The sequence below is a fragment of the Pagrus major genome, chromosome 19 (assembly GCF_040436345.1).
Source record: "Pagrus major chromosome 19, Pma_NU_1.0".
Taxonomy (NCBI): Eukaryota; Metazoa; Chordata; class Actinopteri; order Spariformes; family Sparidae; genus Pagrus; species Pagrus major.
In genome coordinates this window covers 14,127,230-14,141,609 of record NC_133233.1, presented here as the reverse complement: position 1 = coordinate 14,141,609, position 14,380 = coordinate 14,127,230, and the positions used below count along the sequence as shown (strand labels likewise).

At 38.3% G+C, this 14,380-nt stretch overlaps 1 protein-coding gene across 1 annotated transcript in view; it reads right to left on the bottom strand.

Annotated features, from left to right (window-relative positions):
• Positions 1–14,380, bottom strand: part of cntnap2a (contactin associated protein 2a) — a 329,832-nt gene that overhangs the window by 132,738 nt on the left and 182,714 nt on the right. The window contains exons 9-10 of the mRNA XM_073488060.1: positions 13,398–13,541; positions 11,327–11,588 (exon numbers count right to left, since the gene is read on the bottom strand). Coding sequence (XP_073344161.1) covers positions 11,327–11,588; positions 13,398–13,541 — 406 coding nt within the window. The remainder of the gene's footprint in view (positions 1–11,326; positions 11,589–13,397; positions 13,542–14,380) is intronic.

Below are 14,380 nucleotides of genomic sequence, written 5' to 3'. Positions count from 1 at the left end.
TGATGTGCTCCCTCGCTGATAATCACATTTCTGACTGTATATTGGTTTGATGTAATCACTATCAAACACTCTGCTCCATCCCATCCCTCTCTATAACCTCTTGAGTGTAATGGAAAATAGATACTGTGTAACCTCGTGTCCCCTCATCTGTTTTACATCACCTGCAATAGCTTTGAATGATGAGCTTATCAGTGATAGCAGTGTTGAATCTTCACTCTGAAGCACAGACAAAAGCAAATATGCGGTATGTTGCGCACGCTCTCTCTCTCTCTCTTTTTTCTATCAGACACGTCAAACGCACAGGCTCAAATCATGCCATGCCGGCTGTCTGCCACAGATAAAAAACAGCATAGATAATGAAGGAGAAAAGAGAGAATTTTTCAGATTCGACCAGATAAAACTGTTCGATGGCTTACTTTAGAGTTGTCATTCAAGCGCAGGGGCCCGATTACAAGGTGAAAGGCTGACTGGTCAGTGTGCTCTGTTTTTGCTTTAAAAATTCTTAAATGATTTGAAAAATTGTTGCAGATTTAGTTTCTATCGATCGATGAAACCACATCACCGAATTGATTTAGCTCTAGATAAGACTAAACCCAAATAAGTTAATTTAATCATTACTTTTGAGGATTTACATAAATGAAAAGTGAGCTCAAAACATAATTAGACATGAATATTTGTTTAAATCGCTTAGTATCTGATTAGCTGAATAATGTTTAAAATCATCATGCACATTTGAGATTGTGAAAACTTGAAATAAAAGAACTACAATACCCGACACTATGAGAGCAGAGGAGTCAATAAAAAGGGTTTCTGTAGACTGGATGTACGATGAATACTGTTTCATATCAGCAGCAATAAATAATAACACACCAGACATGTACTCGTATGAGAGATCTTGTGGAAATGCTTCTTTAGACAGCCTTACTTAAAAAAAACATCAGCCTCTATGATATTTCAGTGATGAGCTCCAGACTGACAGCCACTGAAAACAGGGTGACAGCAATTACAGCAGGACTGGAATCGACTAAGACTGAACAGCAGCACCTGAAGAAAAATGTGGAAGAGGCTGAGAGGCTCATTTCTGGTATGCAATTACCAAAATCACAGACTTTGTGATGCTGGAAAATCTCGAAAGTGCAGTTGAGAAATGACTGGCTTTATGTTTCTAGTGCAAGCAGCAGAACTGGCAGCCCTGGCTTCCCAGAGTGACAACCAGGGAGGAGGTGGTGCAGGAGCAGAGGAAGGAGGTGACAGCTCTCAGGGATGAGCTGGATATTTCTAGGACTGAACTTCAGCTCACAAAGAACAGAGTGGATGAGATAGAAAGGACAATTGCAGGTATTCTGATAAGAGACCAGGAATATATACTTTACAATACATTCTAAAAATAGAGCTGGCCTCTATGTCTTTCCCTCAATGTTTCCATTCTCTTTTATCTTTTATTAAATATCTTACCATAATTTGGCACAACATGTTTGTCTCTCTAATCTTTTCTTTTGGCTCTGATTCTCTCCGTTAAATGCTTCCATTCTGTGTTTATAGACACTCCCAAGCCGGCTCTCTCTGCTGGTTTGACAACCTCAGGAAAATCTGGACCATTCAATATTGCAACTCCACTTATCTACAGTAGAGTCTTCACAAATATAGGCGTGGCTTACCTGTCACAGGTGCATGTATGCATTACCACACACACGCTGTAATATTGTCTGAGACACAGACAAAGCTGACCTCTCTGATTGTCTACTGTTGCAGGTATCTTCACAGCACCTGTCAAAGGAATCTACTATTTCAGATTCAGTACTTTCACCAGCAAGAGCGGACGATAGACGGTAGTAAATATATATCATGATAATCAGAGAATTTTGTATAATTCTGAGGTGACCAATGGTCATACTTGGATTGCAAATGCATTCATTTTACAGCTGGAAAAAGGAAGTGTTGTCTACATGCGTCTCCATGAAACCTGCGGCGTTTATGACGATCCTGGCTACTTCAACACCTTCAGTGGTTTCCTGCTGTTCCCTCTCTGACTTTCAATATCTTCAACAAGATATTGCTGAGTTCTTCAGTTTCCAGCAGTCTATTACGCTACATCTAATAAATACCTTGTGAATATTGTCCTTAGTTACTTACATTTGATCATGAAATGTATATATATAAAAGAAATAAGGCTCCTATATGCTATAATCACTGGTTAAATACACTACTGTGCATGATCACCTATTCAAGTGGTTTTAAGTGGCCACATAAATGGCTTCTGGCCTCAGAAAGGAGATATTTTTTTCTCCCAAAGTTTGTTGCTCAATTTATGCAGTACAGAAATTTCAGAGGTAAAGACTGTAGTTTGCTAGAAAATGATATAAACTTGAATTAACAAGCTTACAACTGCAGCATCTTCTGTTTTTTAACACTGAGCAGTTGTGCATGCTAATGTTTAATTTTATGGGTTATTTGGCTTGTTATTTTTTTGCTATATACAGTCTATGACCTTAATCCAAGTAACCTAATTACTTTAGGTTGTTTGAATAAAATAGGTTTCAATTGAAATTCTCTAAAACAATTAAATTGAAATCAAGCATTACTCTGCATTTACATGGCTGTGTATTGAATTATCCTCAATGTTTAGGACACAGCAACTGACGGCATATTTGTGTGTGCATTTTTGAGTGATACCCCTTGCATTTTTCACAGATATTGACATTAGTGATAACATTCTAAACAAATACATAAAAAATAATAATAAAAAACAAAACAGAAAAAAAAAGCAAAACAAGAGAAAGGTGTAATATGTCATGGTTTGGGCTTTAGTTTAGTTGTTTCCTGTTGTAGGCTTTATTCTAATGTGTTTTATTATACTCTTCCTGTCTTTGTCTTTTTTCTGCCTTTTATCCTGTTCAACTGTTTTTGTGGTTTGTCAGTTTTGTGAGCAAGTTAATGTACAGGACCAGCTCTACAATGTTTAAATTATGGGTTTTGGTGAGTGTTCAACGAGACAACATCACTAACGCAACTGTTGGCAATACATTTTTTGTCTCTCTCCATTCACTAACATACATATTTTTTCTGGTGCCATGGGACCAGAAAGGGTGTGACTTCAGCTCTCTGTTTGGGTCCTAAACTGAACAAAAGCTGACATTATGCAGCACAATACCACTGCATGAAGAAATGGGTGGAAATGATTTTTCCTTACAAGCTGTGTGCTAGTCAATGCAGTAAGACAATTAACTTCAACTACTCACAGGTTTATTAAAGATAAAATTGAATGAGAAGTGTTTGGAAGATTAATGATGCTAAAAGCTATAAAGTTCACAGTGATATCATGACATTCAACTTCACTTATTGATGGTCTTCTAAATGTAATTTTCTCAGACTTGGGAACTCATAATCTTATGATCAGCTCACTTGGGCTATGTAAAATTGCCATGCATAAGAATTTCACATATACAGTGTTTGCATGCTTTACCCAGTAATGCTGCTGCTTTTGTCCACTTGAGCCATTTGAGGATTTTTGGAAATCTTTCACCAAATATTGTGTTGATATTTTTTTTTTGACTTGTAAAAACATTAAATCTCAGTGCAATGTAAAGATAATATAATAAGACTTTAGCTTTTCTTAAACACCAGTACACTAATTATATATAGGGATTAGTAACAGGCCAAGTATGGTGGCATAAATCCAAAATAACCAGCCCAGAATTTAGTGTTACTGTAGAGATGAAACTGTACAGTGAGCTGCAGGACCAGGTGGAAAAATGTTTCTGACTGTTTTTGACTGTTTTACTGTTGACTGTTTTACATTATAAGCTAAGTTTTTAAGAGGTTTAAAAACTTTAAGGGGGGGGTTTAAAAAAAAACTGAGTGACAGCCTCTTAAATATCTGTCCTGCAAACACATGCAATAGCACACATACATTACAGTACACATGCACACTCAAACAAGGTGTTTTTTGCCCCTGCGACCATGATAACACCAGATATGACATCAACGCATGGCATACTTCACGCAGCGGAGTCCAGAGTATGACAGTTTATCACAGTAACTGTAACAGTGCCTGACCTTGTAGATAAACTGGTTTAATGTAGTTTAAGTTAAACAGATTTGATGGAAACACCAACAGTAGCTGCTGGGGCGCTCCTTTTTTGAGAGCATCAGAAGTTTTCCATTACTGATAGTCACTTTCACTCCTGCCGTTGTGTCAGAATGAGTTCTGGTAGAAAGTAGAAGTGTCAAAGAAAGTCTGGTAAAGCATAAAATGTTTGAGTCAATCCACAAACAGACAAGTGGGCCAGCCAGCAACACCAACCCTGACATCTGGGCTGAGCTGGAGGAGTGAAGAAACATAGGGATAGAACAGAGGGTGGAGCTGACTGTCACCAAGACTCAACTTCAGTGCCAGAAAGACAAAGTGGCTGATGTGTAGACTGAGAAACCAGGCAAATACTATGTTACATCTAATGATAGAGCTGGCTGTACATGGTGTTTTCTTCACTTTAAATCTCTGTCACAGTGGGAGGATGTGCTTTGCATTTAACATTTTTCATTGAGTGACTCAATTTATGCAGTAGCAGGTTTAAGTAGCTTGATGCATACAAAGTCAGAAGTTTGTGCTAAGCTGTGCTCAGTATACCTGTGGTAAACAGATGGCTTTCATTATGATTATCATCATTCAAATTAAGCACTAGACAAAACTTTATTTTCAGTAAGTAGTTTGCATCAGTAAGATTTAACTGCATTTTGTCACTATTGTTTTAATTATCATCACCATTTTTGTCAGCCTGAGTCGGCAAATAAAAGCCATTTCCTGGACCGGGATAATAAAACGGAAAATAACTTTTTCCATTCATTTATAGCCATTTATTACTCATACTGTACAGTATTTTCTAATATGAAGTCATTGACAATTAGGAAATTGCATGGGATTCATCCAGTATACAGTGTTGGGGCTCAGAGAGGATCCGTGGCATCATAAAGTTAGAATGTCTAGACCCTGAAAGCCAACACCCCAGATTCATGGCGATTTATCTGTCTGTGTGTAAGTGTGCAGGTATTGTATTTCTATTGATTTCAGCAGCAGTATATACTGCATACCATGATGGATCAATGATGTCTAACAGACAGGAGCATCAGACTGATGCAATTTTGAGAGCGAGGAAGAGCTAGACAAAGCTAACATAAATAAATAATACAATATTTTTTTGGAAACAAAATGAAGCAAGAAATAATAACTTAGGATGGCGTGTCAATGTAAACAAGTAAAAAAGGGCAAAGGTGAGAAAGAAGCGGAAATCTTATAAAAGAAAAATAGTCCATTCTTGTTGCAGGGATTTTGAACTGATTGAGAAAAACAGATTGAGAACTGCACAAAAACTCACAGAGGTGGACTTGGAATAAAAAAACATCAGAAAAATAACAACTCTTATTAGTCATACTATAGTATTTTAGTGGGAAAAAAGCCAAATACTTTACTGCAGTTTGTTACCTATCTAACCCATACTCAAAAAGATCTGTAAAACCAAGAGTATGAGACAAAGATATGTTTTACAGGGTCTTAACCAAAGCAAGTGAGATGTTCACCACTTCATAAACTACTAAATACATCATGAAACAGTTACATGGGTCCTTTTAAAGAAGAATCCCCCTGGTAAAATGGAAAATAGAGGTGGGAGCTATTATAGTAGATAGGAGGTAGCCAGGTGAATACTAATCAAATTCTCAGAGGTAGAAGCTGATTACATTGATTTCAGAAAGTAATATACAACAATTATCATGTTATCACATTACACATGAGGAAGAAATATACGTTATGGCTTGTTTTTTCCTCAGTTTCATCTCCCTGTAGAACATGCTTGGATTATCACACAGTGCAAAAAATATTGTGAAACATTACCATTCTGCTTCTCTTCCCTTTCTCCTCCCGTCCTTTCTCATTGTTACTGCTCCTCCTTTCTACTCACATTTCTTTCCTGTCCTCTCCTGCCCACCTGTGTCTATTACATATTGATCCTGTATGTACAGTATAACTGAATTGTGTCTGCCATAAATTTATGGGGCCCTCTGGCATTCATGAATTTATCCTCCCCCATCTCCTCCACTCCTAAATATTCGGTCCTTCGAGGTAGTTTTAAGAGCTTTGCACGTCTTCACGAATGGCAAAATGCCAGCCACACAAAGCCTGAAAATACAACATATTAAGCCTTGCCTACGCACACAGACACCAGATACACACAAACACAAATGCACATAGGCACAGGGCTACACGCACGCACGCATGCACGCACGCACGCACGCACACACACACACACACACACACAGACACACACACGCACACACACACACACTCTGGGGGAATGAAACAATATAACATTATAATCAGGGTGGCTGAAGTATGTTTTTCCCCCTCAAATCTGTGCCTCAGGCCTTTCCATTATTGTAATGCCTTATGCTTCCTATTCGGACTGTGCAAGTAACCTTGTGTGTGTGTGAGAGACTGATGGTATATCTGCATCTCAAAGGAACTGATGTTATTACTCCTGGCTGAGTTGATGGGTGTGAACACATGCATGCAAGAACACACACACAGTTTTCAACATAGTAAAATATTTTTGCTTTAGAGGTGGCTGAATCAAACTGTTTATACTGCCTGTGGCTTTGTCCTATTTTGCAATCAGCCTTGCCACTGAGAGTGATCTGTGGTATGACACATTGTACTGGTGGTATTAAATATGCTGATTTATAGAAATAATGAAGGAAAGAATCATTAAGTGCAAAAAGGATGGTGAGCAAGAGAGCAAAGCAGATATACATATAGAAATGTTTTAAACAACTAAAACAAAAGACATTTAGAATACAAAGATCATTAGTGATAATAATATGCAAATGACGCAAGAGACTAATAAAAGTATTGACGTGAAATTAAAAAGCACTGAAATGTTGGACATGTCTATGCTGTTTCGCTACAGGACTGAATGATGACAGCAGAACAATGTCTAGGAGTGACAAAGAGGCACAATATTGTCTTCTTTGAACAAGAATCCGTGTATCATTCGTTCATTCGTTTTTCAAAATAAAACCAAAAATAAGAAAACGAAAAAACAATTCCTTTTCTCAGTATTCGTTTCCTAAACTAAAATGAAAAAACGGATAACGACTCGTTTTTTTCAGTTTTCGATTTTATGCTCAAATGAATAATGGAAAAAACGGATAACGAGCGTTTCCCGTTTCATGTTTTATCCCATTTTGATCTGAAAAAAGTTCAATGAGCCGGAAGCGGAAGTGACCGTCTCTGTCTCTGTACTGCGAGGGCGCGCAAAACAAAAATAATGGCAGGACTTGAGGATCATGCAGATATAATTGGACAGCTTTTTGAGGATGGTAAAACGCATGCCGAGATTTCTACCACGCTGCAGCAGTTCGGTGTTCAGAGGTGCTCGGAAATGTCGGTGAGAAGATTCTGTGCTCTGGTAACGTCAGAGAATTGACTGGCTCTGCTAACGTTAGCTTTGCTCCAGGCCACTTCCGGGTGACGGTAATTTCCGGTGTAGGTACCAAATGCTTGCAACATGAAACGGGAAACGCTCGTTATCCGTTTTTTCCATTATTCATTTGAGCATAAAATCGAAAACTGAAAAAAACGAGTCGTTATCCGTTTTTTCATTTTAGTTTAGGAAACGAATACTGAGAAAAGGAATTGTTTTTTCGTTTTCTTATTTTTGGTTTTATTTTGAAAAACGAATGAACGAATGATACACGGATTAACAAGCACTTCTAAATTTGCATCATGTCAATCCTCAGTTCTCTTTACAATTATCTTGCCTTCTTTCTACTTGTCACTGTCAAAGAGTGTACGAGGAGGTGCAGAGAGCTAAATCATATTTCTAATCTCGAAGCTATAGTAACAAAATCTATTCAATTCAAGATTAACTATTAGTACTTACATCTTTTGTCTTCTGTGACAAGCAAACAGGAGCACAAAAACATATATCCTCACTTTGTTGCATGAGGACCCTTTTAGTAGATGAGATTTCTCTGCACTGTAAAAGCACTGGAGACAGTGAACATCGTTTCCATGGAAACAATGCTTGCGCCCAATAATTTGATAATTAATCAAGAGGGGCGATCAGAGGATAGCATCTTCAACACACATGCTCAAAAGCAAATACCAACACTCACCAGTTATTTGTATCAGGTATAAAAGGAGCCTTTTTTTTCCACTGGCTTTGCTTTATCAGATCATTTCATGGTAGGTAATTTGGAAAATAGGAGCTTGATTTGTATTTGGGCACATCAAAACATGCTTTGGTCCTGCTGAACTGCTATCAAGGCAACATTTTCCAGGCCAGTTGAAGCAAAGCTGTTGTATACTCTAATTCTAACAAATGAGTGATGAGAGCAAAAGAGAAGAGAGTTGGAGAGTTAATGAGTAAGTAAAAGGAAAGTGATGGGAAAATTAGATCAGAGTCCCTGCAGGAATCACAACTAAGTACTCTCTATTACCGCACACATGCACAGACACACACACTGTTAAGGGGACACCCGCGGTCTAATCTAGAGTGCTCTCTCAAAGGCCTCATCTTCCCTTTAGTTTCATCCTCTGTCTCTCTGCTTGAGAGGAGGAAGTGGATGAAATGACAGAGGTTTTCTCAAAGGACAGAGGAGCATGTTCCTGCAGGTCACAAACAGCCTCAGGGAAAGTTTTCGATCTCAGTCACACATACAAGACTGAATATCCACGGGCACACACACACATTTTGAAAAATGTTTGTATGCATATGGAGATTGTTTTGTGTGAGTGTCCAGTAGCAGGCGACATCTACTGTACCCATCGCTCTGACTCCAATAGAGACGATGAAAATGGTGCTCATTCTTAGCGGAAACAATCTTAATTTCATTTTTTGTTGATTCTGGTGGCTCCTGTGGACAACAGTAGTATAGCCATTGTCACTGAGGGTGAAGATCTTTGTAAAGATATTTATGGTTCTGTCCTTAATGCAGTGTATTTCAATCCTGGTCCTAGTGCCCTGCATGCTTTAGGCGTTTCTCTGCTCCAACACACCGGATTCAAATGAATGGGTCATTATTGAGCTTCAGCAGAGCTTGGTGATGAGCTGATCATTTGTATCAGGTGTGTTGGGGCAGAGAAACATCTAAAATTTCACTAAATTTCCACCCTCTAGACTTGCAGACTGAGCCCTCGCGTCTTCAGTCTTGCGTACCGTGACGTGTTCACTGTCAAATGCAAAAAAATGCATTTTGATTACCTCTACAGTCTATACTTCTAAATATTTCTGTGTTATGATGTGGTGAATATTATTTTTTAGCCTACACAATTCTAGTAATGTTATAATAATGTAATTGTTTTACACATTCTTAATAAGTTTTACAATGTCACGTCTGTATTGCAATTTATTGTGGGTGATTAAATCCGTGAAGTCTGGTGAAGTCTGCAGTCCAAGCGGACTGCCTGGAAGTCTGCAGAAAGTCCACTTGAGGGCCCTTGTGGACTGAATGAAATGTGTGTTTGGACAGCCCTCAAGACTCACGGACTTCCCGCAAACAAGCCCGGACCAAGATTGAAAAACGCTGCCTCAATGTATCCATCTTAAGCTTAAATAGTTTATATTTAGACAAGGTGTCATGGTAGGTGGGAACCTGCTCAAACACTTATCGCTTATCAGTTTTCACATCACATTTGCACTACTGTAAATAACAGGTTGTACATGTGATGAGTGTTGCAGCCCAACCATACCTAATCATGAGCTTTCTCTGAAGACTGATATCTGATACTGTATCTACTATTAAAAAATAATTTACACCAGTGTCATACCATTTCCTGTGATTTACTTTATGCTAATAATGTATGTCAGACATATATTTATATGGTTGAAATGTTAAATGGGTTTAAATATGAAAATGAAACCATCAGTGGAGAGAGTCTGTATGGTTTTACCTTCCAGCAGATGCCTGATTATATGTCTGAATAAGCCGTCGCTAAACAGCTTCATAAACAAACTATCCCCACTGGGAAGAGAAAAATAGATTGTGCAGTCTCCGTGAGAACCTCTTTTTTTCCCTCTTCTTCTAAGTGTGTGCGCATCGACACGTCTCTCCCCAGTATATTTGCCATTAAGAGGGACTAAGCATTTCATTACAAGTCTACTGAGCTCCCACTGTGTTATTGAAGCCAGAAGCCAGTGTGGCTTTCTTTCTTAGAGATACTAATAACAGAATCAAAGTAGGGAGCTTGTGTTTGAGTGTGTGGGTCTGTGTTTGTGTGTCTGCATTATAGTAATACTGATGTAATCGCAGGCTCAAGCCCAATTAGCCTAGAGGGTAACTCTGTAATAATCCCTACCCCTGGGCATAATGGCCTATTAAAGCAGCAGTGGACAGAATAAATGAGTGTGTCTAAGGAAAGGGAAAGAGGGGAGAGAGAAAGAAGGAGAGGCAGGAAATAGGAGTAAGGGAGGAAGAGGAGGGTAAGATTGGAGGAATGGAAAGAGAGGGGGCGAAGACAGACCTGTTGAAAATAAAGTTTCATTGCAATATAATTTTTACTTGTAGTGATGAATGTGTATAGCAGTTAAACTAAAATATTAAAGCTGTGTGTCCTTGCAATAGGGCAGCACTCATGCTCCAGTTAAACATGCTTTAATTAACCAGTTATGATAAAGATTTTTAGTTAGAGTTGTTGATGTGTTTACTTGGGTTGCTACTATTTATGTCACAGGAAGCAGAAAAGTAGGATCCCCTAGCTACAGCTTCAAAACAGCTTCTACATGTCTCATTAGTTGGAAAGCATTCTCTGCCATTGGACTGCTTATTAATGTTGCTGGGCTCAAGACCACATAAATCGAGGCCATGTCAAGCCACAGTCTGTGAGGAGGTGAGATCTAACCCAAACCAAGAGGAATATCTCAATTGATATGCCTCTGACATCATAATGTAGTTTCTGTGCTTGAAAAGTCAGTACAGCACTGTGGAAATCTATAAAAATATAAGCTAAATACAAAAAAGATGGAACGTTCATGTTGCAAAAGAGCCTTAGATGAAAAATATATATATTTTGTAAAGGAGGAGTAATGAATTAAATAGAGAGTGAAATCCAGGACAAAAAAAATTTGTCTCATATCAGGATAACAATATATTTTTGATACGTTGCGTAGCCCTGTTTTTTGTAAAGAATTCCAAATTTTTATCTGCCCGATTGTTTGTAGAGTTTTCCAAAGTAGATAGTAGATTGTACTGTCTCTCTTATTGTCCCTTGGCTAAATCCTATCCCTGAAGATAAATGTAATATTAAATGAAACAGCTTCACAGTTAAACTCACCTGACGATAGGTCTACCCGGTTGTTGCTGGTCGCCCTCGTCACATTTATGTGAACTATGACCTTGCTCTCCTCAAGGGAGATCTCCAGCGTGCCATCATCGAGATTACTGAAGAGGAGGAGCCCATCCGGGTTCCACGTTCGAAACTGGAAGCTCACTGATATTGTGTGGTGATTGGCGCGGCCCGGCAGCTGCAGGAAGCTGGTGGCGTTGAAAAAGACTGGGAAGGTGTGGGTCTCGACACAGGAGAAGGACAGGTTACGCTGTCAAGACAGAGATTCAGAGAGAGAGATACCAAAAAGAGATAACAGGAAGTTATCAATTGGCCTTCAAAGCGACAAGTCAAAAGCAAAGCTAATCCTTTGAATGCAGGCTTGTATGTGAAGTTGTTTGAATATTTGAAATGCCCCAACACTTTAGATAATCATGTATTTATTCACCAGGCTTTTGTTGCTTTGAATCTAGCTTCTGCATGTTTACCTTCAGATGTTCCTGACTGAAGCTAGCCTCAAAGACTAAGGTTGCCTGTACACATTACAAAAATGTCTGTGTTTGGCTCGCCCTGTCTTTGAAAGCAGGCCTGAACCTGGATGATGTTTGTCTGCTGGAGGAAAACAAACACTATTGTAGAATTTAGGCACTAATTACCATTGAGCTTCTCCAACCTTGCGCTGTTAATCAAATCATCAACACTCAATGCTGAGCTGCCTTACCAACTAAAGATGATTCCTGATTGCCTCTGCTTGAGTGTGTGTTTCTGATATTTGAGAGCAGGTCTGTTTTGATTGGAAATGAATGGCTGTGCGAGTCATCAGAGAGAATTAGAGGTGCTGCTTTAATGAACCTGATTAGTGCCTCCATTTGTTTGATCAGTTCAACAGAGATCGAAGAAGATACACTGGTTGTCCACTGTTGATGTATAGCAGGAGATGGGGAGATACGAGAGCTCTGAGACTCTGAGTCTATCAAAGGCTTTTCAGTAACTCATTTTGAGGATGGCAAAGCACCTAATGTGCATCCAGCAGTCTTCCAGAGAGCCATGCATTTGATGAGGAGAAGAAAAGTCATTCAATATATTTTTTATTCTGCTGAGATAGGTTTAAATTGTTCCACAGTGAAATTCCATTTTTGTAGGTTGTAGTGAAATGGCAGCCATGATATCAAGTGGGAATACAAGGACAGGAGGCAAACACACAGAGAGGCCACTGATGGGTCAGCTGTATCTGATTAATTATGAATCTGTTAAATTATTTTGGTGCGGTGGATTATTTGCCCTCTCACTCAGGTCAGATAAAGAGTTAGTGTGACAATAATGAGCATGTTCGGTATTCAGCTGCCTTTATAAGCATGCTCTTTCAGGCTCTTTAGATTTCTATGTTTGAAAATGAAGTGTTATATATATATATATATATATACACCCCAAGTGTGTGAAGGAGAGGTATCGCAGGTCCTTCCTTCCTGCTGCTGTTAGACTGTACAACCAGCACTGCTCCCAGTAGACCTCACATGTGCACTGTGCAATACAAAACTCTACACATATCCACACACTTTCTGGTTTGCACTAATTGGACAATTTTTAATACCCATATTTATTATTTATTGTTTGTAAATAAAAATACCAAACTGTTTATACTTACACTGTTCATATTATAAATACTATGTCATATTGTAAATACTATGTATATACGAGTTAATTCTATTTCTTATCTTTTATCTCTTATTATATTGTTTATTTTTTACTTTTTATTATTGTTTAAGTGTGATACTGTCCTTTGGCTGCTGTGACTAAGGAATTTCCCCATTTGTGGGACAAATAAAGGAATTCTGATTCTGATTCTGAGATATATATATATATGTATATATATATATATATATATATATATAAATATATATATATAAATATATATGTATATATATATATATATATATATATATATATATATATATATATATATATATATATATATATATATACATATATATATACATATATATATGTATATACACACACACATACATACATACATACACACACATGAGAGTGTCTGAGCATGCATGCACATTTTGCTTACAAAGCTGGAGGTGTCGAGCTTCTTTCGTCGAGCCAGGTCTGTAATGTTGTCTCCGTTGTAGTTGATACTTTCCATGCAGCCTTTAAAGTTCTTCCTGCCTCCTCCCACTGGCTTCCCACTGTATGGCATCCCCCCAAAGCTCAACTAGAGAAAACAGAGGGAAAAGAGGTAGAAACAGTTACTTTACATTACAAAAAGCAACATAAATGTAACAGGAAAAAAAACACTAATTATGATGACAACAAGATAAGAATATGAGGGCAGTTTGATAAATTCTACATGTACACTTAACATTTTTGGAAAATGTGATGACATAAAACTAAGCACCACCCTTAGTGTAGTCCAGTTAATGAATGCAAAGACGGATGATCCACAGTCAGTCATCCGAATTTGTAAATAGGACAATTAGTGTCAACCACAAACTGAATCCCAAGGTATTTGGTCTGCATTAGGGTGAAAATGACGAGTCTTTCACATTTTTTAAGCAACCTTGATATAAGTATACTACTGACATATACATTACATGTATTCATATAGTGTGACTATAGGAGTGGTATGAGACAGCATTAACAGGAAGAAGCCAGTGTTTTGTGGGGAATAGATGCCATGACAGGAGAACTGAGACAAGGAGATGGAGGCTAATAAACAGGCATCTGGTGGGAAGTGCTGAAGGAAACAAAGCTGATGAAAATGTAAACTGTGTTTCATATTTTTCTACAGTTGTACATGTGTTTTTTCTGCTCCTTCAGACATAGCTGTGGGCTCTGAGGGAAGCCAAGATGATGGAGGGAGGTGTGCAATTACCAGTTATGTGTCTATCTGTGTGTGTGTCTTTGTATCTGTCCGTGGTGACGCTCCAGTAGTCCTAGTAATTACTGCCAAGGGTAGACACAAATGCAACCGGATATTTAGACTGCAGGTTCAAATTGGAGCAGAAAATGTAAAGACGTGCACACACACGCGCGCGTGCACACAATCAAGAT